The sequence below is a fragment of the Oncorhynchus mykiss genome, chromosome 25 (genome assembly GCF_057628025.1).
Source record: "Oncorhynchus mykiss isolate SJ-2025 chromosome 25, ASM5762802v1, whole genome shotgun sequence".
NCBI classification, from domain to species: Eukaryota; Metazoa; Chordata; class Actinopteri; order Salmoniformes; family Salmonidae; genus Oncorhynchus; species Oncorhynchus mykiss.
The window spans coordinates 63,715,081-63,737,148 of record NC_143046.1 but is presented as its reverse complement, the minus strand read 5'-3'; the positions used below and the strand labels follow the sequence as shown (position 1 = coordinate 63,737,148).

The following is a 22,068-nucleotide window of genomic DNA, read 5'->3' as shown; positions in this document are numbered from 1 at the left end:
TCCGATTGACTGACATTCATGTCTTAAAATAATGGACTGTCCTTTTGCTTTGCTTAGTTGAGCTGTTCTTGCCATAATATGGATCTGGTCTTTTACCAAATAGGGCTATCTTCTGTATACCACCCCTACCTTTTCACAACAACTGATTGGCTCAAACGCATTAAGGAAAGAAATTCCACAAATTAACTTTTAACAAGGCACACCTGTTAATTGACATGCATTCCAGGTGACTATCCCATTAAGCTGGTTGAGAGAATGCCAAGAGTGTGCAAAGATGTCATCAAGGCAAAGGGTTGCTACTTTGAAGAATCTCAAATATAAGGTATATTTTTGATTTGTTTAACACGTTTTTGGTTACTACATGATTCCATGTGTTATTTCATAGTTGATGTCTTCACTATTATTCTACAATGTAGAAAATAGTAAAAAAAATAAGACACCCTGAAATGAGTAGTTGCGTCCAAACTTTTGACTGATACTGTATATAATGCTTGACACAATGGCAGAAGAGGCACAGATGTTTGATGTGGTTCCTTAAGACATTGGTTGTCTGGACTCGGAGTGTTGCCTACCTGGACGTCTCTCAACCTGAACTGGACAGAGCAATGGTAAATGGTGGTGACAGGTTGACTTTTTGGCCTTGGAGATGGTCGTTAGCTTGGTGGCGCTGTTTCATCTTGGAGGAGAGCTGCTCTGCTTCGGCCTTGGTCTTGAGCCATTTAGAGAGGTCTGTCAGGTTGTACGGGTTGTCTGCAGCCTGCACCGTGCCTGTAAGTGCTCCACAAAGATGTCCCTGTAGTACCTGTTTGTTGAGCAAACTCCCACATGGCTTGTGTATGACAGCTCTATGCCTTGGGGACCTTCAAGGGATTTCAGCATGCTGACCAGGAGGTCTACTTTGAGTGCGAAGCTCTGGAAGACCTTGGAATCCCCACCTCTGATGTCATGGGCATTGAGGATTGCAGCGATCTCACTCTGTGCCAGCTAGTGTGGTTGCCTGTACTGCATCTGCAAGACCTGCATGGCTGCAGTGTAGGGCTGCTGGTAGTGTCTACATGCTTGTGTTATCAGCCTGGCCTCATCCAGTGTCAGGTGCATGGGGAGCAGGATCAACTGGGTGAAAGGGTGCAGCAAGTTCAGGCAGGTGGGCTGGCTGAAGAAGTGCAGCAGGTCCAGGCAGGTGAGCTGGCTGGAGAGGTGCAGCAGGTAGCAGGACCGGTCCATGGAGGATAAGCTAGCTGGGTAGGTGCAGTCCACGGTTGGTCATTTGAAAAGGATCGAGCAGATGACTGAGGTTGGTAGGTGGACTGAGTTTGAGCAGCTGATGGCCGATACCCAGAAAAGACCGGAGCAGTGGATGATGCAGACTGAGCAGGAGCTGCTGATTGGAACAAGCTGGTGGTTGGAACAGCTGGTGGTTGGAAGACTGTAGGGACCTGGACCCTCACTGAGCAGGCTTGATACAGGGGAATGGATTAGTACGGCCTGACCGAGCTGGGAGGCCCTGGCGGTGATCTGGGCACTCGGGTTGACTACCTTTGATATAATGTAGTCGAGGGTAGTGAACTCTAAGCCTGCCATATTGGGCTGCAGCTTAATGGTGCTGGCACTCTGTACCTGTACTCCTCCTGCTGGGGAAGTCAGGTAAAACTGTGGGGGCTGGTTGGAGAGGTTGGGCATGTGCTGCTATGGGATGTTGTAGAGGTATCGGTATTCATCGGTTTCTGAGATCATGTCCTGGGATGGGATCTTCTGACGATGAGACTTTTGCTGTGTTTCTTTGCTCCTCTGCCATGTCACAGTAGGTGTGTTGTATCTGTCTTGAAGGACCAATGTAACTGAATTAAGGTTTAGGTGAGGGTGAGGGAAGCTAGAGCAGGTTACATGAACAGTGGCTCCGTAGCATGGCATGTGGCAAACTAACAAACGATAAATAAAGCTAATGAAATAATATTCAAGTAACAAGCAATGGCCATTAAAGCAGCGTTACAGAAGAGGGCTGCAGGCAGCTGGGTGTAAATGGAAGAAAAGTAAACTACAGGAACTATCATCATTTCACTCCGTCCTCTCTACCTTATCTTCCTCTGTATCTGCTGCTAAAGCCACTTTCTATCACTATACATTTCAAGCTTCTGCTTCTAACCCTAGGAAACTCTGTTCCACCTTTTACCCCTCAAACCTCCACCCCCCCCTCTCTGCGGACGACTGTCAACCACTTTGAAAAGAAGGTTGACAACATCCACTCCTCATTCACTCAGCCTATTGAATCAACTGGTCCCACTCACAGAACTACGCCTTGGACTCTTTCTCTCCTCTCTCTCCAGATGAAATCCTGTGACTAGTGAGGTCCAATCTGCTCGCTTGACGCCATCCCGTCCTCCCTTCTCGAGACCATTGAGTGTGCGGTCTCTGACCAACTCTCTCATTATCACTCTCAGAACGATCTTCTTGACACTAACCTTCAAGACGGGTTACTCAACCGAGACTGCTCTTCTCTGTCACGGAGGCTCTCTGCGCTGCCAAAGAGGACTCTCTTTCCAATGTTCTAATCCTCCTAGATCTATCTGCTGCCTTTGACACCTTGAACAATCAGATCCTCCACTCCACCCTCTCAGGGCTGGGCATCTCAGGCTCTGCACGCTGTTGGATTGCATCCTACCTGGCAGGCCGCTCCTACCAGGTGCCTCAGGGCTCAGTTCAAGGCCATCTCTTCTTCTATCTTTACACCAAGTCACTTGGCTCCGTCACATCCTCACATGGTCTTTCCAATCATTGCTATGCGGATGGCACTCAGCTACTTTTCTTCTTCCCCCCCTTCTGACACCCAGGTGGAGACACGTATCTCAGCGAGGATGTCGGCTACACAACCTTAAGCTCAATAAGACGGAGCTGCTCTTCCTCCCGGCCTGCCTGCTCCAAGACCTCTCCATCATGGTTGACAACTCCACGGTGTCCCCCTTCCAGAGTGCAAAGAACCTTGGCGTGACCCTGGGCAACACCTTGTCGTTCTTTGCTAACATCAAAGCAGTGACTCGCTCCTGAAGGTTCATGCTCTACAACATCCATAGAGTACAACCCTACCCCACACAGGCAGCGGAGTAAATCCTAATCCAGACACTTATCATCTCCCGTCTGGAAAACTGCAACTCACTGTTGGCTGGCTTGTGCCATCAAACCCCTGCAATTTTTCCAGAATGCTGCAGCCTGCTGGTTGTTCAACCTTCCCCAATTCTCCCATGTCACCCGCTTCTCCACACACTCCACTGGCTTCCAGTCAAAGCTCGCATCACTACAAGACCATGGTACTTGCCTACGGAGCAGCAAGAGGAACTGCCCCTCCCTACCTTCAGCCTCTGCTCAAACCCTACAACCCAACCCGGAGTACTCAGTTCTGCCACCTCTGGTCTCTTGGCCCTCTCACCCATACAGGAGGACAGCTCTAGCTCAGCCCAGTCCAAGATCTTCTATGTCCTGGCACCCCAATGGTGGAACCAGCCTTCCCCTGAAGCTAGAAGAGCAGAGTCCCTGTCCATCTTCCGAAAACATCTGAAACCCTACCTCTTCAACAAATCTTAAATAATCCCACAGCACTCCCCCCTCTTTTACCTCTTACTTGCTCTGACTTTGCATATAGTTACTTTATTGAGATGTATTTTTTTATTTTTTACATACTATGACTGTGATATGTGGTTGTCCCACCTATCTATCTTAAGATGAATGGACTAACTGGAAGTCGCTCTGGATAAAAGTGTCTGCTAAATGACTAAAATGTAAATAATTATCATACAAAAGGCAGCTGGACAAAAGGTGTGTGAACTATTAACATGTATTACCAGCTACATGTAACAAAGGAACAGATCAATAAACTCACAATGACTTACCCATAAAGCATGTGGCGGCCATTAGCAGATGAAATCCCAAACAAACAAAACAGAGGTGAGGAAGTCCTGTTCTTAGTCCTTTTCTATGCAATATTGGATGTTGGTACTCACTGCTCACATTCAATGATGCATACTGGTTGTTGTTGGTGTGCTCAACTCTGTCTGGGTGAAGGAGCTGGATTGAAAGGAGGCACCCTCAATGGCTGCCCCATATAAATACCTGGCTATAGAGCTATATAGAGGACACACCTGCCACGAGTGCCCTCTTCCCAATTTGTCACTGATCAGGGAATTCTGTATAGGTGCCTTTCATTAGCTGATATCCTGAACCATGATATTGCACAAAATTTGACATTTCTGTGTAACTGTTGATGATTAATTAACGTCATTGTGATATTTGTTATGAATAAAGTATACCAAAGGCAATCTCTTGACTTTTTGAATAAATATATTGTACTGTTGTATAAATTCCAAAGTATACACCAGAAGGAAGATAAGATATTTTTCTATTACATTATAAGGTATTTTAGTGTGATAATGCGCCCTATGACATAGTGCTGTATTTTAACCATATAGTGTCCAGGTACCCTATTTTAAGCTGTTTGACCATAGTAAAAGTCCAGCAACACTTGCTATAAAGAAGATTTTTGTTCAAACGAACCTGTTTTGTATTCTAGGGACTCTAATGAGTAGGCTGAACCCTGGTTTTATGGACACAAAATTGCATCCTTGAACAATAGTAAATAAACAATAATCATACAATCAAAATAATTTATTTTGTTTAATTTTAATTGTATATACAGTATAGAGGTCGACCGATTAATCGGAATGGCCGATTAATTAGGCCCGATTTCAGGTTTTCATAACAATTGGAAATCGGTATTTTTGGACGCCGATTTTGCAGATTGTTTTATTAATATATCTTATATTTGAGCTTCTTCAAAATAGCCACTCTTTGCCTTGATGACAGCTTTGCACACTCCTGGCATTTTTTCAACCAGCTTCATGAGGTATTCACCTGGAATGCATTTCAATAAGCAGGTGTGCCTTGGAAAGAAATTCCACAAATGAACTTTTAACTTCGTAATGCGTTTGAGCCAATCATTTGTATTGTGACAAGGTAGGGGTGGTATACAGAAGATCAAATCAAATCAAATGTATTTATATAGCCCTTCGTACATCAGCTGATATGCCAAAGTGCTGTACAGAAACCAAGCCTAAAACCCCAAACAGCAAGGGGGTTTTAAGGTGTAGAAGCACGTATTTGGTAAAAGACCGTCCATATTATGGCAAGAACAGCTCGAATAAACAAAGAGAAATGACAGTCCATCATTACTTTAAGACCTGAAGGTCAGTCAATCAGGAACATTTCAAGAATTCTTTAAATTTCTTCAAGTGCAGTCGCTATAACAATCAAGTGCTATGATGAAACTGGCTCTCATGAGGACCGCCACAGGAATGGAATACCCAGAGTTACCTCTGCTGTAGAGGATAAGTTCATTAGAGGTAACAGCCGCAGATTGCAGCCCAAATAAATGCATCACAGAGTTCAAGTAACAGACACATCTCAACATACACTGTTCAGAGGAGACTGCGTGAATCAGGCCTTCATGGTCGAATTTCTACTACCACTACTAAAGGACACCAATAATAAGAAGAGACTTGCTTGGGCCAAGAAACACGAGCAATGGACATTAGACCGGTGGAAATCTGTCCTTTGGTCTGATGAGTCCAAATTTCAGATGTTTGGTTCCAACCGCTGTGTCTTTGTGAGACACAGAGTAGGTGAACGGATGATCTCCGCATGTGTGGTTCCCACCGTGAAGCATGGAGGGTTGAGGTGTGGTGGTTTAGGGGTGCTTTGCTAGTGACACTGTCAGTGATTTATTTAGAATTCAAGGCACACTTAACTGGCATCGGTACCACAGCACTCTGCAGCGATATCACAGCATTCTGCATCCCATCTTGTTTGCGCTTAGTGAGACTATAATTTGTTTTCAACAAGACAATGACTCAACACACCTCCAGGCTGTGTAAGGGGTATTGGACCAAGAAGGAAAGTGATGGAGTGCTGCATCAGATGAGCTGGCCTCCACAATCAACTGACAATTACCCGACCTCAACCCAATTGAGATGGCTTGGGATGTGAAGTGCTGTCCTTCAAGACTTTTGGAAAAGCATTCCAGATGACACTGTCATCAAGACATAGGGTGCCTACTTTGAAGAATCTAAAATATATTTTGATCTGTTTAACACTTCTTCTACATATGTGTTATTTAATAGTTTTGATGTCTTAACTATTATTCTACAATGTAGAAAATAGTAAAAAATAAAGAAAAACCCTGCAATGTGTCCAATATTTTTACTGTATATTTTTTTTACCAGTAGGCTATTATTATGTTCTTGACATTAATATACTTAAGCTCCAACCGTTTCTCAATGTGCTCCACTCCATAATATTCTATATTCTTACCAGGTAAGTCAGTTAAGAACAAATTCTTATTTACGATGACGGCCGAAAAACACTGGGTTAACTACCTAGTTCAGGGGCAGAACGACAGAGTTTTACCCGGTCAGCTCGGGGATTCGATCAACCTTTCAGTTACTGGCCCAACGCTCTAACCACGAGGCTACCTGCCGCCCCTTAAGCTTATATAAAATAGTGATTCTCTTTAGATTTTTCCCACGTGTAGTTAGTTACCTTTGTTTTGTTTTTCATAATTTTAACATTATGCACTAAGAAAAACTACAACAAAAAAAAAATATCATACAAATACATTTTACGGTGGACTTTTATTTTGAAGGGAAAATCCCAAAACCGGAAGTCTTATTGTGGATAGGATCCAGCTAGTGTCGCTGCCGTTACGCTAATCAAAGTGATTGATGACGCTACTAAAGTTTACATAGTGCATATAATAACCTTATTTCCAGTCTTCTGTGGTTTGACAGTAAAAATAACTCCACACCTGTCTACATACTACATTGCATCCACCAGAAAGAACACTGTGCTGAAATCAACTGCATCTAGTAATTTAATATTAATAGGAACGCTGTCTCCATGTGGGCGAGTTGAGATTACTGACCGTTTCTGAAACATAATTTCACGAAAACTGTTATTACAAAATTATATTTACTACTTTGATGTGACATGATTTAATTAATTGTAAAAACATCATTATTTTCCATCCCCTACATTTTTGAGCGAAGTTGGACAATACCCCATAATTGTATGGCGCTTTTATTTAGCAACTTCAGATATTTCATTACTCTTCTCTCTCGTTCAGGTGCTAAGCATTTGAGTTGACATGTGGGACTGACTAGTTGCGTCACTCGTCTGGAGAACGTTGATCCTTACGCGTGGCGGTGGAAGTGTAATGTCAATTTTCGTCGGCTTGTCAAATATTGAAGGGAGGTTGTGTTCGTCATTTACCTGGGCTAACATTATTGTTTCTTGAAACTACTTTCCTAAAGAAGAGGACATAGATACAGCTGTAAATTATTATTTATTGTGTTAACGCTGGCTACTATTCTGGAGAAAGCAGAGTCCGGATTAAAGGTATGCTTGTGAAGGGGGAGTCGTGAACTAGTACTGTTTTTTTCTCGTTCGGGAAAACCTTTCCTATTTCCTGTATGATGATGTTTGGCCTTCAATTGAAACAGGTAACTAACTAACCAGAGACAGGAGCTAACGGACCAGTAATTCCAACATTCTTTCGAAATAAAATAATTTAGCTACTATAGCTAGCTTGCTAAAAGTGGAGGGTCAGTCTGCTTGCAAACTCACCATAAAGTCAGTGTCAACTGCTGGCTAACGTTGCAACAAGTGTTGTTACAACTATTGTAACCTTCAGAATCGTTTTTTGTTGTTGATGTTTTTGTAGCTTTCTACCTGGCCCAGCTTGTTTGACAAGTGAGTTGGCTAGACATGATGAATTGCATATGTATCATTTTCCAGCTATTAATATGGGAATTATTGGTTAGGAAAGTGGCTGAGACTGATAGCAACTAGCCTACTAACGTTACTACAGTACAATCCATTGACCCCAGATCATTCTGGTATTATAGCATAGCCATATGTTTAATTAGTTGCACCTCGTTCCAAACCAATGTTGAATGGTAGGTCAGTTTAAGCAAACAGCTATTTAGGTTGGCTGCATGATTGAGCAGAATTGTAGGACTAATATCAGCAAAGGTGATCAGAATTGAGGAGTTAGCATAGTTAAGGTACCTGAACAAACAGCCTAACTTGATAAGACCTAGCTAGCTCTAAAACCCTTCTACTCAGTATGTAGGGTTTTCAGCCATTACATTCCCCCATATTTGGCTTCGTGTAAACTTAACGTTTAGGAACGTCAATCATCGCTTACGAAATGGTTTTCCAAACATATGCTGATATGCCCGTTATCTTTCATTACAGCGAGAAATAAAATTTCAAATAAAAGAGACTTACTGTAGCAGTTTTGCACAGATCCATAATGTGTTTACCTCCAGTTGACAAACTACACTTCCTCCCCAGTTACACTTACACACAGGTGTTCTGGTCATGCTAATTAGCACAGGTGGTCTTCTGTCTGTCTTCCATTAACAAGCGCTGTAACATGGATAAATGCCCCTCAAGGAACACTAACCCTATAAAAGGTGTGTAGTAATTTCACTTTTTTTATTATTATTTCTCACTGATATGAAAGAGACCCCAGCAAAAATTGGGTTTTCATTTATCTGCATGTCCAGACCTTATATTTAGCCTCACAATGAAGTGTTTAACCATTTTCTTTTCAGGACAACCAGGGCTACAAGTACAAGACACAACAAGTTGACACAAACAGTTGCATTTGTGAGTTTTATTGACAAATGTAAAAAAAATAATAATAATAAGGTCCACGAAAAGCAAAAACCTGATTTGAAAAATGAATTTATTTGAATGCTTTAAATACAGAAATGGTTTACTTACTGGGAAATGAATATCCAACTAGTCAGTGACAACTGTTTGGAGTTTCTGTCAGACTCCAATGTGAGCTTATTACAGTATTAGACTGTCCTGGGATTTCCTATGATCCATGTAGAAGAACCACTTACCTTCTAACGACTCTTGTGTAGCTTGTGAGCTCCATAAAGCAAAACATGTTACATGCTCCTAAGAGTCTCTGTTTTTCATAGATATCTTTAATAGTTTGTAGCTCAAACCATTCAGACTCTACAGACGTTTTTGTAAAAAAAATACAGGGCCTCGGGCCCTGGGCCCCTTCGGGATCCGCCCTTGTCTCACAAACACCGCTCTAACTCAGCCCCAGTTATTCACATAGACGGAAGCAGAAGAAATAGACTAATCCAATGGTACAACTCAGAAGTCTGTAACTCAAACTCAAAATGTTTTAAAGAGGTTCGAAGTCCAAAACACGGCAGCGTTAGTGGGACTAATTGGCTTAAGAACATTAAAATGCATTGCTTGCGGTGCGCTTTTGGAAACCTAAGGAACTTATCCTTCATATCAGCAAGAAATCATTTTCAAAAAGTGAAGCGATGATTATTGACGTTTCTAAACGTGAGAACATGGTGCCAATTGTAGTTCACACGCGGCCAACCGTGGGCGACGCTAACCGCTGAAAATCCAATGGATACTCAATCATGTATATTGTAGACTGTAGGTTGCTGTAGGTTGCTGCAACAGTTGGAGGTAAGTGTCATGCTCAGCTTTGTGGAAAATAAATTGGGGCATAAACATGTAGGAATTTCCTCCTTTTCACCAGGCCTGTATTGAAGAAGGAATCCCTGTTTGTGTTGTCTGCCTTTGTTGGGTGTGGTGTGTGCATGAGCATCACTTGATGACACAACCAGACGTGCCTGAGAAGAGGGGTACACAACTAGATTCTGCCGCGTGTCTATTTTTGTCGGAGCGGAAGGTTGGGGGACCAGAACATAATTATAATAACTTGTACACTGCTAATTGACTACAACTAAGCCCAAAAAGAGATTTGTATTTTCCAATACAACCATTTCATACCTTGATTACATGAACCACGTTTCCATCCACAGTTTTTATGCAAGTAAAGTCATACCGTTTACAAAACGGTGATGGAAACGGGAAGTTGCAGTATGATTTTATAAATGCTGATAGATCATTTGTTCGTTCAACGTGGTGGGATCATTTTGTGTCTCTAAAATTAATTATGCGCGAAATGGTGGTGGAAACACCTTTTTGCGCAAATATTGAGGTCAACTTGGAGTCACTTGATGACATGGTGTGTGGTCCTCGCACTACGACTCGGGAAATCATGCAGTTTATTAGGCTACAGATTAAATAAGTTATGATGAACTTCATAGGGTGATGAAAGTGTACAGAATGAGCTTGATGCTCCTTTCCAATAACCGTCGAGGTTCTTGTTCTGGTGACATGGTGGTCGATGCTAGACTGCTGTTTGACAAATAAAAATATTCTCTTAACCCTAATAATCTCATCAAGTAGACTAACCTACCTGCAGAGCCTACCCGCACTGTATCTGCAAGCTGTTGGCTGTAGTGAAAGTGCTAAGACTAAGACAGAGTAGGTACATTTGTTATTTAATGCAACAGTTTGTGACAAAACTCTTGGTAGAGTTGAAAATGCGCTGGAAACACATTGAACATTAGATTTGTATTTGTCGCATGAAAACGTAAGTGGATACTAAATGCTGTGTGCACTACATCATGCTTATTTAAATACTTACTTACAGGCTCTAACCAATAGTACAAAAAAGGTATTAGGTGAACAATAGGTAAGTAAAGAAATAAAACCAGTAAAAAGACAATCTATATACAGTAGCGAGGCTATATACAGACACCGGTTAGTCAGGCTGATTGAGGTAGTATGTACATGTAGATATGGTTTAAGTGACTTTGCATATATGATGAACAGGGAATAGCAGTAGCGTAAAAGAGGGGGTGGTGGGACACAATACAGATAGCCCGGGTTGGCCAATGTGCGGGAGCACTAGTTGGTCGGCCCCATTGAGGTAGTATGTAGTTGAATGTATAGTTAAAGTGACTATGCATATATGATAAAAAGAGAGTAGTAGCAGCGTAAAAGAGGGGTTGGGGGAGCACAATGCAAATAGTCCGGGTAGCCATTTGATTACCTGTTCAGGAGTTTTATGGCTTGGGGGTAAAAACTGTTGAGAAGCCTTTTTGCCCTAGACTTGGCACTCCGGCACTGCTTGCCCTGCGGTAGTAGAGAGTACCGTCTATGACGGGTGGCTGGGGTCTTTGACAATTTTAAGAGCCTTCCTCTGACACCGCCTGGTGTAGAGGTCCTGGATGGCAGGCAGCTTACCCCCAGTGATTTACTGGGCTGTATGCACTACCCTCTGTAGTGCCTTGCGGTCAGAGGCTGAGCAATTGCCGTACCAGGCAATGCTCTCAATATTGCAGCTGTAGAACCTTTTGAGGATCTCAGGACCCATGCCAAATCTTTTTAGTTTCCTTAGGGGGAATAGGCTTTGTCGTGCCCTCTTCACAACTGTCTTGGTGTGTTTGGACCATTCTAGTTTGTTGTTGATGTGGACATCGAGGAACTTGAATCTCTCAACCTGCTCCACTACAGCCCCGTCGATGAGAATGGGGGTGTGCTCGGTCCTCCTTTTCCTGTAGTCCACAATCATCTCATTCGTCTTGGTTACGTTGAGGGATAGGTTGTTATTCTGGCATCACCCGGCCAGGTCTCTGACCTCCCTATAGGCGGAATTTTATCTTTAGGCGGAATTTAGAATATTCACATGAAAGTCTGTCACCAATTGGATAGAAACCTAGCTAGTAAGACTCAATCACTTTTTTATTTTTTTATTAATGGGAATATTTGTGATAATATTACCTAAACAAAAAGTAGTTTTATATCTTAATTCCTGGTGATTGTGTTAATAGATCTGAAAATATTTAATTGAGTTGTTAGTTGTCCAAATTTGGTACCAGAATTGCAGTGAATGTGGTGACAACAAGAATCTACTGTTCTACATGTTGACTAATATATCAAGTCTTCTCGCCCCTCCCAGGATGCTAAGAAGGCTCTGAGTCGGGGCTCCAAGATGAGTGTGACGTCATGGTTCCTGGTCAGCAGCTCAGGCACAAGACACCGGTTGCCACCGGAGATGATCTTTGTGGGCCGGGAGGAGTGCGAACTCATGCTGCAGGTGTGTATGACGTCAAGATTCCCTAAAAACACGGCACTTCCATACAGCTACTACCAGAACTGGCTTTAAAGTAGCAAGTTAGGAGAATTAGATTAATGTTAGGAAAAGGGTTAGGATTAGCTAAAATGCTCTCCTAACCTGCTATGAAAAGTCACTGTCAGTCGTAGCTGTATGGAGGTGGTGTGTTTTTAGGGAGTACCGAATGACATCCGCAGCACCTTCTGTTTAGACACCAAATGCCATCAACCTGTCATGTGACCTTTAGCCAATCAACTGGCCATCCACCCTCTTGTGAAAGGAGGACACCTATATTAGGGTCCTGACTCAAGGAAAGCAAGTTTTATTAATGTACGAAAGATCTGTGGGAGTTGACCTGTGTGTACGTGAGAGGTGTTTATTTATGCACGTGTGTGTTTTAAGAGCAGTGCCTGCTGGGAGAATTGCCTCCCTCAAATGTCAACGCAAAATGGAACTGACACATTCCACCCTGCTATTTTTCTCCATGTTTTCTGGTTCTAATAGCTGTTTGGAATCATTTGGGAGTTTCTTTCTGTGTACTTCACGCTCTTGCCTTCTAGCTCTTGCCACTGGAAAAAAAGAACACTACCTTCAAAATAGTTTATACGCTTTCCTCAGTCTGTGGTTTGCTCAACATGCCCAGCCCACCACATCTGCTTGTAGAATTGAAAAGTTGCTCTTCTCCACATTCAGGCATCACTGGCTCCAGCAAAACCTCAGCCTCTCATATTGGAAATGATGCTTACTTATAATCTCTCTTTAAGTGTGCATGCTTTCTGGTCTGGCATGTGCTACAGCCCAAGCATATTTCAGTCTTGTCCCTTTTTGGCATTGTACAGTCTTTTGTTTTTGTATTTGCAGCACAATGTAAAATGACAATACCCACAAAAACCAAAGTTTGGTGACTGTCTGTCATGTGAGCATTCCGTTTGGCTTTTTGACAGATGTGGAACTGGAGCCATTTCAAATGAAAGTTGTTTAGGGCCTTGATGTTGTCTCTTTTTGTAGAAGTCTGTCTGCACAGAATGTGCCTCTACAAGCCCAACAAGTAGGCCATGAAGTCCTTAGAGAAACTGTATTCGTCACTCTGCAACGGCTGTGGGGTGCCAGAGGTCACATTCGTCTCAGATAAGATAAATTGACATTCCTCTGGGAAAGTGGGGTAATGTTGTAACTGAGTGGTGTTTTATTTATTATTTGAGACCAGACTTTTTTTTTATGTCAAGGGCAATTCCACGGTAAAGGAATTTTCACTTAAGATGTATGCTAAACAAAAAATATTGATTTCAAAATGTAACAATACATACAACTCTATGCACAAGTACCACTTTTAACAATTTACACTGTAAATTGTATAAAAACACATTTACTGGAAGAACTGTGCAGATGCAAAGTTTGGTAAAAGAATTTCGGTAAAATCTCCCTCCTGTTTTTTGTGTCCCACATTTCCCCCAAACTTTTTTTTTACATCATTGGAAGATGCAAGCATGCTACTTTACAAAATAAAATGCATTACTATTTTTTTACCACAGAGAATCAGACAAATGTAGGCTACAGTCTTTTTATTGGCTTATTTGTATATTCAAGCCTGTCTCAAAATACAACACTCCCCTTTTAAGGATCTCCTGGGGGATGGTTGGCCACCCTTGGTAGCCTGTAACATATTGCACCATTAGGCTACAATTACAACCAAATACTTTTTGTTTTTATAAAATAATGCTCTCCAGGGCTCGACAGTAATGGCGTCCCATCATCAAAGAAATATATGGTTCAAAACGGACTCTTGGACAACTGATCCAAAATTCATACAACCACTGCATATAAAAATGTTTTTAAAGCAAGGACGCTGATGCAACCGATCAGACTGTTTAGCTTAAAATCTTAATGTTTTATTTCTTCATATTAAAAGCTCAACAATGCGTACATGGCTATAGGCAATGCGCAAATGTTCCAAAATGCAATTAGCGGGGAAAACACAATTCTCAAACGCGCACCCCAAGCGCAAACAGTATCATGTGACAGATATGCAAATATCTGTTAGAAATGAAGAAAGGGGAGCTCTGAAGGTGCTTCAGCTAGCATGGGTTACTAATATGACGAGGATTATCCCTTTGCCTGCTGGACAATTAAAATAACGTTGATTTGAAAACCAATAGATCATGAGAAAAATGCTGATTTCAATGCCATATTAAGTGTTTATAAAATAATTCCCTCAACATTTCTAAAGTCATATTTTGTCTAGGCTACTTTGAAACAAGATAAGACATGCTTCATAAAATGACATAAAACGTCCATGTTTTAAACAATTAAGTTTATGGTTAAATAGTTTCAAAATGACCGCCTCCACTCAGAATCAAGGTGGGTGATGTGCGGTGTGCAACACTCTCTGGTCCTTCACTCTCTGGTCTTGTGACCATCTGAAATGAACAAACCATGCCTTGAGTAACATCCAAAGGCTTGATTCAGTCAACATAATGTTAATTATTCTTCTTTATATTTGTCAAACATGACTGGTGTTTAGCCTGTATTTACAGTGCCTTGCGAAAGTATTCGCCCCCTTGAACTTTGCGACCTTTTGCCACATTTCAGGCTTCAAACATAAAGATATAAAACTGTATTTTTTTTGTGAAGAATCAACAACAAGTGGGGCACAATCATGAAGTGGAACAACATTTATTGGATATTTCAAACTTTTTTAACAAATCAAAAACTGAAAAATTGGGCGTGCAACATTATTCAGCCCCTTTACTTTCAGTGCAGCAAACTCTCTCCAGAAGTTCAGTGAGGATCTCTGAATGATCCAATGTTGACCTAAATGACTAATGATGATAAATACAATCCACCTGTGTGTAATCAAGTCTCCGTATAAATGCACCTGCACTGTGATAGTCTCAGAGGTCCGTTAAAAGCGCAGAGAGCATCATGAAGAACAAGGAACACACCAGGCAGGTCCGAGATACTGTTGTGAAGAAGTTTAAAGCCGGATTTGGATACAAAAAGATTTCCCAAGCTTTAAACATCCCAAGGAGCACTGTGCAAGCGATAATATTGAAATGGAAGGAGTATCAGACCACTGCAAATCTACCAAGACCTGGCCGTCCCTCTAAACTTTCAGCTCATACAAGGAGAAGACTGATCAGAGATGCAGCCAAGAGGCCCATGATCACTCTGGATGAACTGCAGAGATCTACAGCTGAGGTGGGAGACTCTGTCCATAGGACAACAATCAGTTGTATATTGCACAAATCTGGCCTTTATGGAAGAGTGGCAAGAAGAAAGCCATTTCTTAAAGATATCCATAAAAAGTGTTGTTTAAAGTTTGCCACAAGCCACCTGGGAGACACACCAAACATGTGGAAGAAGGTGCTCTGGTCAGATGAAACCAAAATTGAACTTTTTGGCAACAATGCAAAATGTTATGTTTGGTGTAAAAGCAACACAGCTCATCACCCTGAACACACCATCCCCACTGTCAAACATGGTGGTGGCAGCATCATGGTTTGGGCCTGCTTTTCTTCAGCAGGGACAGGGAAGATGGTTAAAATTGATGGGAAGATGGATGGAGCCAAATACAGGACCATTCTGGAAGAACCTGATGGAGTCTGCAAAAGACCTGAGACTGGGACGGAGATTTGTCTTCCAACAAGACAATGATCCGAAACATAAAGCAAAATCTACAATGGAATGGTTCAAAAATAAACATATCCAGGTGTTAGAATGGCCAAGTCAAAGTCCAGACCTGAATCCAATCGAGAATATGTGGAAAGAACTGAAAACTGCTGTTCACAAATGCTCTCCATCCAACCTCACTGAGCTCAAGCTGTTTTACAAGGAGGAATGGGAAAAAATGTCAGTCTCTCGATGTGCAAAACTGATAGAGACATACCCCAAGCGACTTACAGCTGTAATCGCAGCAAAAGGTGGCGCTACAAAGTATTAACTTAAGGGGGCTGAATAATTTTGCACGCCCAATTTTTCAGTTTTTGATTTGTTAAAAAAGTTTGAAATATCCAATAAATGTCGTTCCACTTCATGATTGTGTCCCACTTGTTGTTGATTCTTCACAAAAAAATAGAGTTTTATATCTTTATGTTTGAAGCCTGAAATGTGGCAAAAGGTCGCAAAGTTCAAGGGGGCCGAATACTTTCGCAAGGCACTGTATGTCATTAAAAGTATTATTTAAAGTTTGGCTACATTTTCTGGCGCATGCCTCATGTCCGCATCCGTTTGGATATGAGGCTGTAGCACATAGGCTTTTTCATTTTTTTTAATGTTTTTTTTGTTTTGTTTTTTGTGAATTTTTACCCCTTTTTCTCCCCAATTTCGTGGTATCCAATTGTTGTAGTAGTTACTATCTTGTCTCATCGCTACAACTCCCGTACGGGCTCGGGAGAGACGAAGGTTGAATGTCATGCGTCCTCCGATACACAACCCAACCAGCCGCACTGCTTCTTAACATAGCACGCATCCAACCCGGAAGCCAGCCGCACCAATGTGTCGGAGGCTACACCGTGCACCCTGCAACCTTGGTTAGCGTGCACTGCGCCCGGCCCGCCACAGGAGTCGCTGGTGCGCGATGAGACAAGGACATCCCTACTGACCAAGCCCTCCCTAACCCGGACGACGCTAGGCCAATTGTGCGTCGCCCCACGGACCTCCCGGTCGCGGCCGGTTACGACAGAGCCTGGGCGCGAAACCAGGGACTCTGATGGCACAGCTGGCGCTGCAGTACAGTGCCCTTAACCACTGCGCCACCCGGGAGGCTTTTTAATGTATTTTTTATGAAAAAGTCAAGGGCTCTGAATACTTTTCCGAATGCACTGTAAATGGTTTCCTACATGCTAAGAATTCTTTATTACGCTATATGTGTGTATGCAATTTAAGATTAGATCTCATATGCTTATCTGTATAATTTTTTTATTTCAACTTTTATTTAACCAGGTAGTCCAGTTGAGACCAAGTTCTCATTTACAACTGCGACCTGGCCAAGATAAAGCAAAGCAGTGCGACACAAACAACAACAGAGTTACACATGGAATAAACAAGCGTACAGTCAATAACACAATAGAAAAAAGAAAGTCTATATACAGTGTGTGCAAATGGCGTAAGGAGGTAGGCAATAAATAGGCAATATTAGCTAAATTATTACAATTTAGCAGATTACCACTGGAATGATAAATGAGCAGAAAAGTAAATAAAAACTATATGGCGATGAGCTAGGTAGATTGGGTGGGCTATTTACAGATGGACTATGTTCAGCTGCAGCGATCGGTTAGCTGCTCAGATAGCTGATGTTTAAAGTTAGTGAGGGAAATGTAAGTCTCCAGCTTCAGCGATTTTTGCAATTCGTTCCAGTCACTGGCAGCAGAGAACTGGAAGGAAAGGCAGTAAGTCGTTTTTCCTGCAAGTAGTGTGAATAGAGGGGGATATGGTAATGGCTAAGTAGGTATTTGCTTATTCACTGGGTTCATGATTGGTAGTTGCACGCTTCCCATAGCTGAGTTAAGAGGTAGTAGAGCTGATTTGGACCAGTTGCTCTTGTAACCAGACCATGAGCTGAATGCTGTAAAAATAGACATTATTGACTGGAGGGATTTCTGAGCGTTTTCGACGTAGAGCAGTATGTCAACTGCATAGAGTGCAATTGCTTGATCAGTTTGTTTGATTTTTATATGAGAGGAAGCCGAATTTTGATGTATGCTTTGTGCCAGCGATTCAAGAGAGCGAGCAAATAGTATAGTGGAGGTGGGACAACCTTGTTTACGTCCTCATTGTATGGTAAATACATTAGAATGGGTAGTGCCAGTAGATATAATAAAATGATTCACATACATGGTGTGGATCATATGTATAAATCTAGCCCCAAAACCAAAAGGTTCAAGAACAAGCCATAAATATTCCCACTCTAAGCGATCAATGGCTTTCTCTGCATCTAATGATAACACAGTACACAGGCTGTCCAGATTGGAAGCCTCAGAAACCACATGAAACAGGCGGTGATTGTTATCGGCTGCCTGACGACCCTTAATAAACCTTGTTTGGTCAGGATTTATGAGCTTATTAATAACTTTCTCTAGGCACATGGAGAGTACTCAGACCCTTCTCCACGTTTTGTTATGTTACAGCCGTATTCTAAAATGAATTTTTGCAAATGTATAAAAAACACGTACCTTATTTACCTTTACAGTATTCAGACCTTTTGCTATGAGACTTGAAATTAAGCTCAGGTGCATCCTGTTTCCATTGATCATCCTTGTTTCTACAACTTGATTGGAGTCCATCTGTGGTAAATTCAATTGATTGGACAGGATGTGGAAAGGCACACACCTGTCTATATAGCATCCCACAGTTGACAGTGCATGTTAGAGCAAAAACCAAGCCATGAGGTCGAAGGAATTGTCCGTAGAGCTACGAGACAGGATTTGTGTCGAGGAACAGATCTGGAGAAATGTACCCCAAAATGTCTGCAGCATTGAAGGTCCCCAAGAACACAGTGGCCTTCATGATTCTTAGATAGAAGTTTGGAACCACCAAGACTCTTCCTAGAGTTGGCTGCCCTGGCAAATTGAGCAATTGGGGAGAAGGGCCTTGATCAGAGAGGTGACCAAGAATCCGATGGTCACTCTGACAGAGCTCCAGAGTACCTCTGTGGAGATGGGATAACCTTCCAGAAGGACAACCATCTCTGTAGCACCACCAATCAGGCCTTTATGGTAGAGTGGCCAGACGGAAGCCACTGCTCAGTAAAAGGCACATGACAGCCTGCTTGGAGTTTGCCAAAAGGTATCTAAAGAATCTCAGACCATGAGAAACAAGATTCTCTGGTCTGATGAAACCAAGATTGAACTCTTTGGCCTGAATGCCACGTGTCACGTCTGGAGGAAACCTGGCACCATCCCTACATTGAACTATGGTGGTGGCAGCATCATGCTGAGGGGATGTTTTTCAGCGGCAAGGACTGGGAGACTAGTCAGGATCAAGGGGAAAGATGAACGGAGCAAAGTATGGAGAGATCCTTGATGAAAACCTGCTCCAGAGCACTCAGGACCTCAGACTTGGGTAAAGGTTCACCTTCCAACAGGAGAACGACCCTAAGTACACAGCTAAGACAACGCAGGAGTGGCTTTGGGACAAGTCTCTGAATTTCCTTGAGTGGCCCAGCCAGAGCCCGGACTTGAACCCAATCTAACATCTCTGGAGAGACCTGAAAATAGCTGTGCAACAACGCTCCCCTTCCAACCTGAGAGAGCTTGAGAGGATCTGCGGAGAAGAATGGGAGAAACTCCCCAAATACACGTGTGCCAAGCTTGTAGCGTCATACCTAAGAAGACTTGAGGCTGTAATCACTGCCAAAGGTGCTTCAACAAAGTACTGAGTGAAGGGTCTGAATACTTATGTAAATGTTATATTTTATTTATTTGTTTTTTTAATACATTTCTAAACCTGTATTTGCTTTGTCCTAATGTGATATTGTTTGTAGATTTATGAGGGGAAAAAAACTATTTAATCAATGTTAGAATAATGCTGTAACGTAATAAATTGTGGAAGAAGTCAAGCGGTCTAAATCCTTTCCGAATGCACTGTACATCTTAATTTCTGTTCCAATTAAACAGAGTGGATGAAAATTAGCCCAATTTGTGAGTTATTTTCCTTTCTTAGGGATTAGGGATATAGTAGCTGTGTTGATATCTCTGTGGAATTGTCCTTTTTCAATAGAAATGTTAAGCGATTTCAGTAATAACTGATCCTAGCTCATCCCAAAAGTTGAACGGGTTCAGGAGGTATTCAATCAATACCAGGTGCTTTATCTGTCTTCATATTTAAAAGAGCAGCTTTCAGTTCAGAATAAGTGACAGGTTCCTCTAATTAAACTGTTCCTTCCTGAGAAAGTTTGGGCAATGTAAGGTTCTCCAGCAATCACCGACAAGCAGAATTATCAAGCTATTTGAAGAACTGTATGACTCTAATATGCTCTAAAAGTTATTTATTTCTGTAGGATCTGATATCAGTCCCTTAGTATGGGATCTGAATAGCTGTATTGATGATCTTGTTTCAGCATGTTTAGGTTGCAGTGCCAGTAAGTGGCTAGGCCTACTCCCTTAAACAGTATTTTTGTCACACCCTCTGCTCTGTTGCAACAGGTCATTAAGTTTCAGTCTACTTGTTTTTATCCCAATTTCTCTCTCTGAGTAGTTGTCTTCCTGCATTTTCCAATGCTTTTCCAATTCACTGATCTTCTGAAGTCTTACATTCTGGAAATGGGAGGAAAATGTGTAGTGTTTCCTCTTATAAAACCTTTTACAGCTAACCATACCATAGTTGAGTCCTCCACTGAGTAATCATTTATTTCAAAAATATATTTTAAATTGAATAATAATTGAAAGGATTTTAAACTGAAAAAGGAAGTCAGTTGTGTAGTGAAGTATTATTAAACCATCTCAGTGCACATTTTTTCATTGGGAAGATTTGACATGTACAGAAGAATGATCAGATGGAATGGCCTGTAATGTTTTTATAAATTCCAGGTTACCTGTAATATCAGTAGATGTTGAAACATAGTAAAGTCTTAAATCTAACAGAAAAGCAAGTATAGTCCTTAGTTGTGGGATTTTGAAGTCTCCTACGGTCATTAAGATCTTTTAATAAATTGGTTAAGTGCAATGGAAACATTCACTTGTGATGAGCTATGAGAAGGTTCAGATCTATCTAGCATAGCATCAATAGTGGCATTCATGTCAGTTCCAATAATAAGCGTATAATCCGATTAAATTGATCAGGCTTCTGGTTACAGAAGGGAGAACATCTTTGTCATATGGGTTAGGAGCTTAAATTGATACAAATGCTATTTTACTTCCATACAGAGTGGAGCATAAGTAAGTAAATCTGCCCTGTATCATTTCCACTTTTTTTCAATTGTAAAGGGTAAATTGCGTTTATGTAGGATAAGCACCCTTTTTGATATGAAGCAGGAAGCAGCTGCCAGTTTGTAGTATTTGTTTTGAAGTCTATGGACATCACCCTCTAAAAAATGTGTTTTGATGTATTTCTAATACCTTTAAAGACTTTTTCTGCTAGATGTTTTCTAAAGCCCCTTTTCCATCTCTTTGACCAGAAATCAAAGCTTTTGCTTAGTCCTAATTTATAGGATGGAAAATTGTTGAATTTTTTTCTAATAATATCTCTCTATATATACAGTTGAAGTCAGAAGGTTACCTACACTTAGGTTGGAGTCATTAAAACTAATTTTTCAACCACTCCACAAATGTCTTGTTAACAAACTATAGTTTTGGAAAGTCGGATAGGACATCTACTTTGCATGACACAAGTCATTTTTCCAACAATTGTTTACAGACAGATTATTTAACTTATAATTCACTGTATCACAATTCTAGTGGGTCAGAAGTTTACATACACTAAGTTGACTGTGCCTTTAAACAGCTTGGAAAATTCTGGAAAATTATGTCATGGCTTTAGAAGCTTCTGATTGGCTCAAAAGATGTCAATTAGCCTATCGGAGGCGTGCCTGTGGATGTATTTCAGGGCCTACCTTCAAACTCAGTGCCTCTTTGCTTGACATCATGGGAAAATCTAAAGAAATCAGCCAAGACCTCAGAAAAAAATTGTAGACCTCCACATGACTGGTTCATGCTTGGGAGCAATTTCCAAACGCCTGAAGGTACCACGTCCATCTGTACAAACAATAGTACGCAAGTATAAACACCATGGGACCACGTACCTGTCATACTGCTCAGGAAGGAGACGCGTTCTGTCTCCTAGAGATGAACGTACTTTGGTGCGAAAAGTGCAAATCAATCCAAGAACAACAGCAAAAGACCTTGTGAAGATGCTGGAGGAACCAGGTACAAAAGTATCTATATCCACAGTAAAATGAGTCCTATATCGACATAACCTGAAAGGCCGCTCAGCAAGGAAGAAGCCACTGCTCCAAAAACGGCATAAATGGCTTAAGGACAAAGTCAAGGTATTGGAATGGCCATCACAAAGCCCTG

The 22,068-nt window shown here is 41.6% G+C and overlaps 1 protein-coding gene across 4 annotated transcripts in view; it reads left to right on the top strand.

The window, feature by feature from the left end:
- The first annotated feature begins 7,170 nt into the window (after positions 1–7,170).
- Positions 7,171–22,068, top strand: part of LOC110505484 (centrosomal protein of 170 kDa protein B) — a 45,966-nt gene continuing 31,068 nt past the window's right edge. For 2 of the 4 annotated variants that reach the window (XM_090220740.1, XM_090220736.1), the window contains exons 1-2: positions 7,210–7,541; positions 11,903–12,040. In XM_090220740.1, coding sequence (XP_090076866.1) covers positions 7,512–7,541; positions 11,903–12,040 — 168 coding nt within the window. In that variant the 5' untranslated portion in view covers positions 7,210–7,511. Of the gene's footprint in view, positions 7,542–9,174; positions 9,556–11,902; positions 12,041–22,068 lie in introns of those variants that run through there. The other 2 variants (XM_090220737.1, XM_090220739.1) reach the window with 2 other exon arrangements.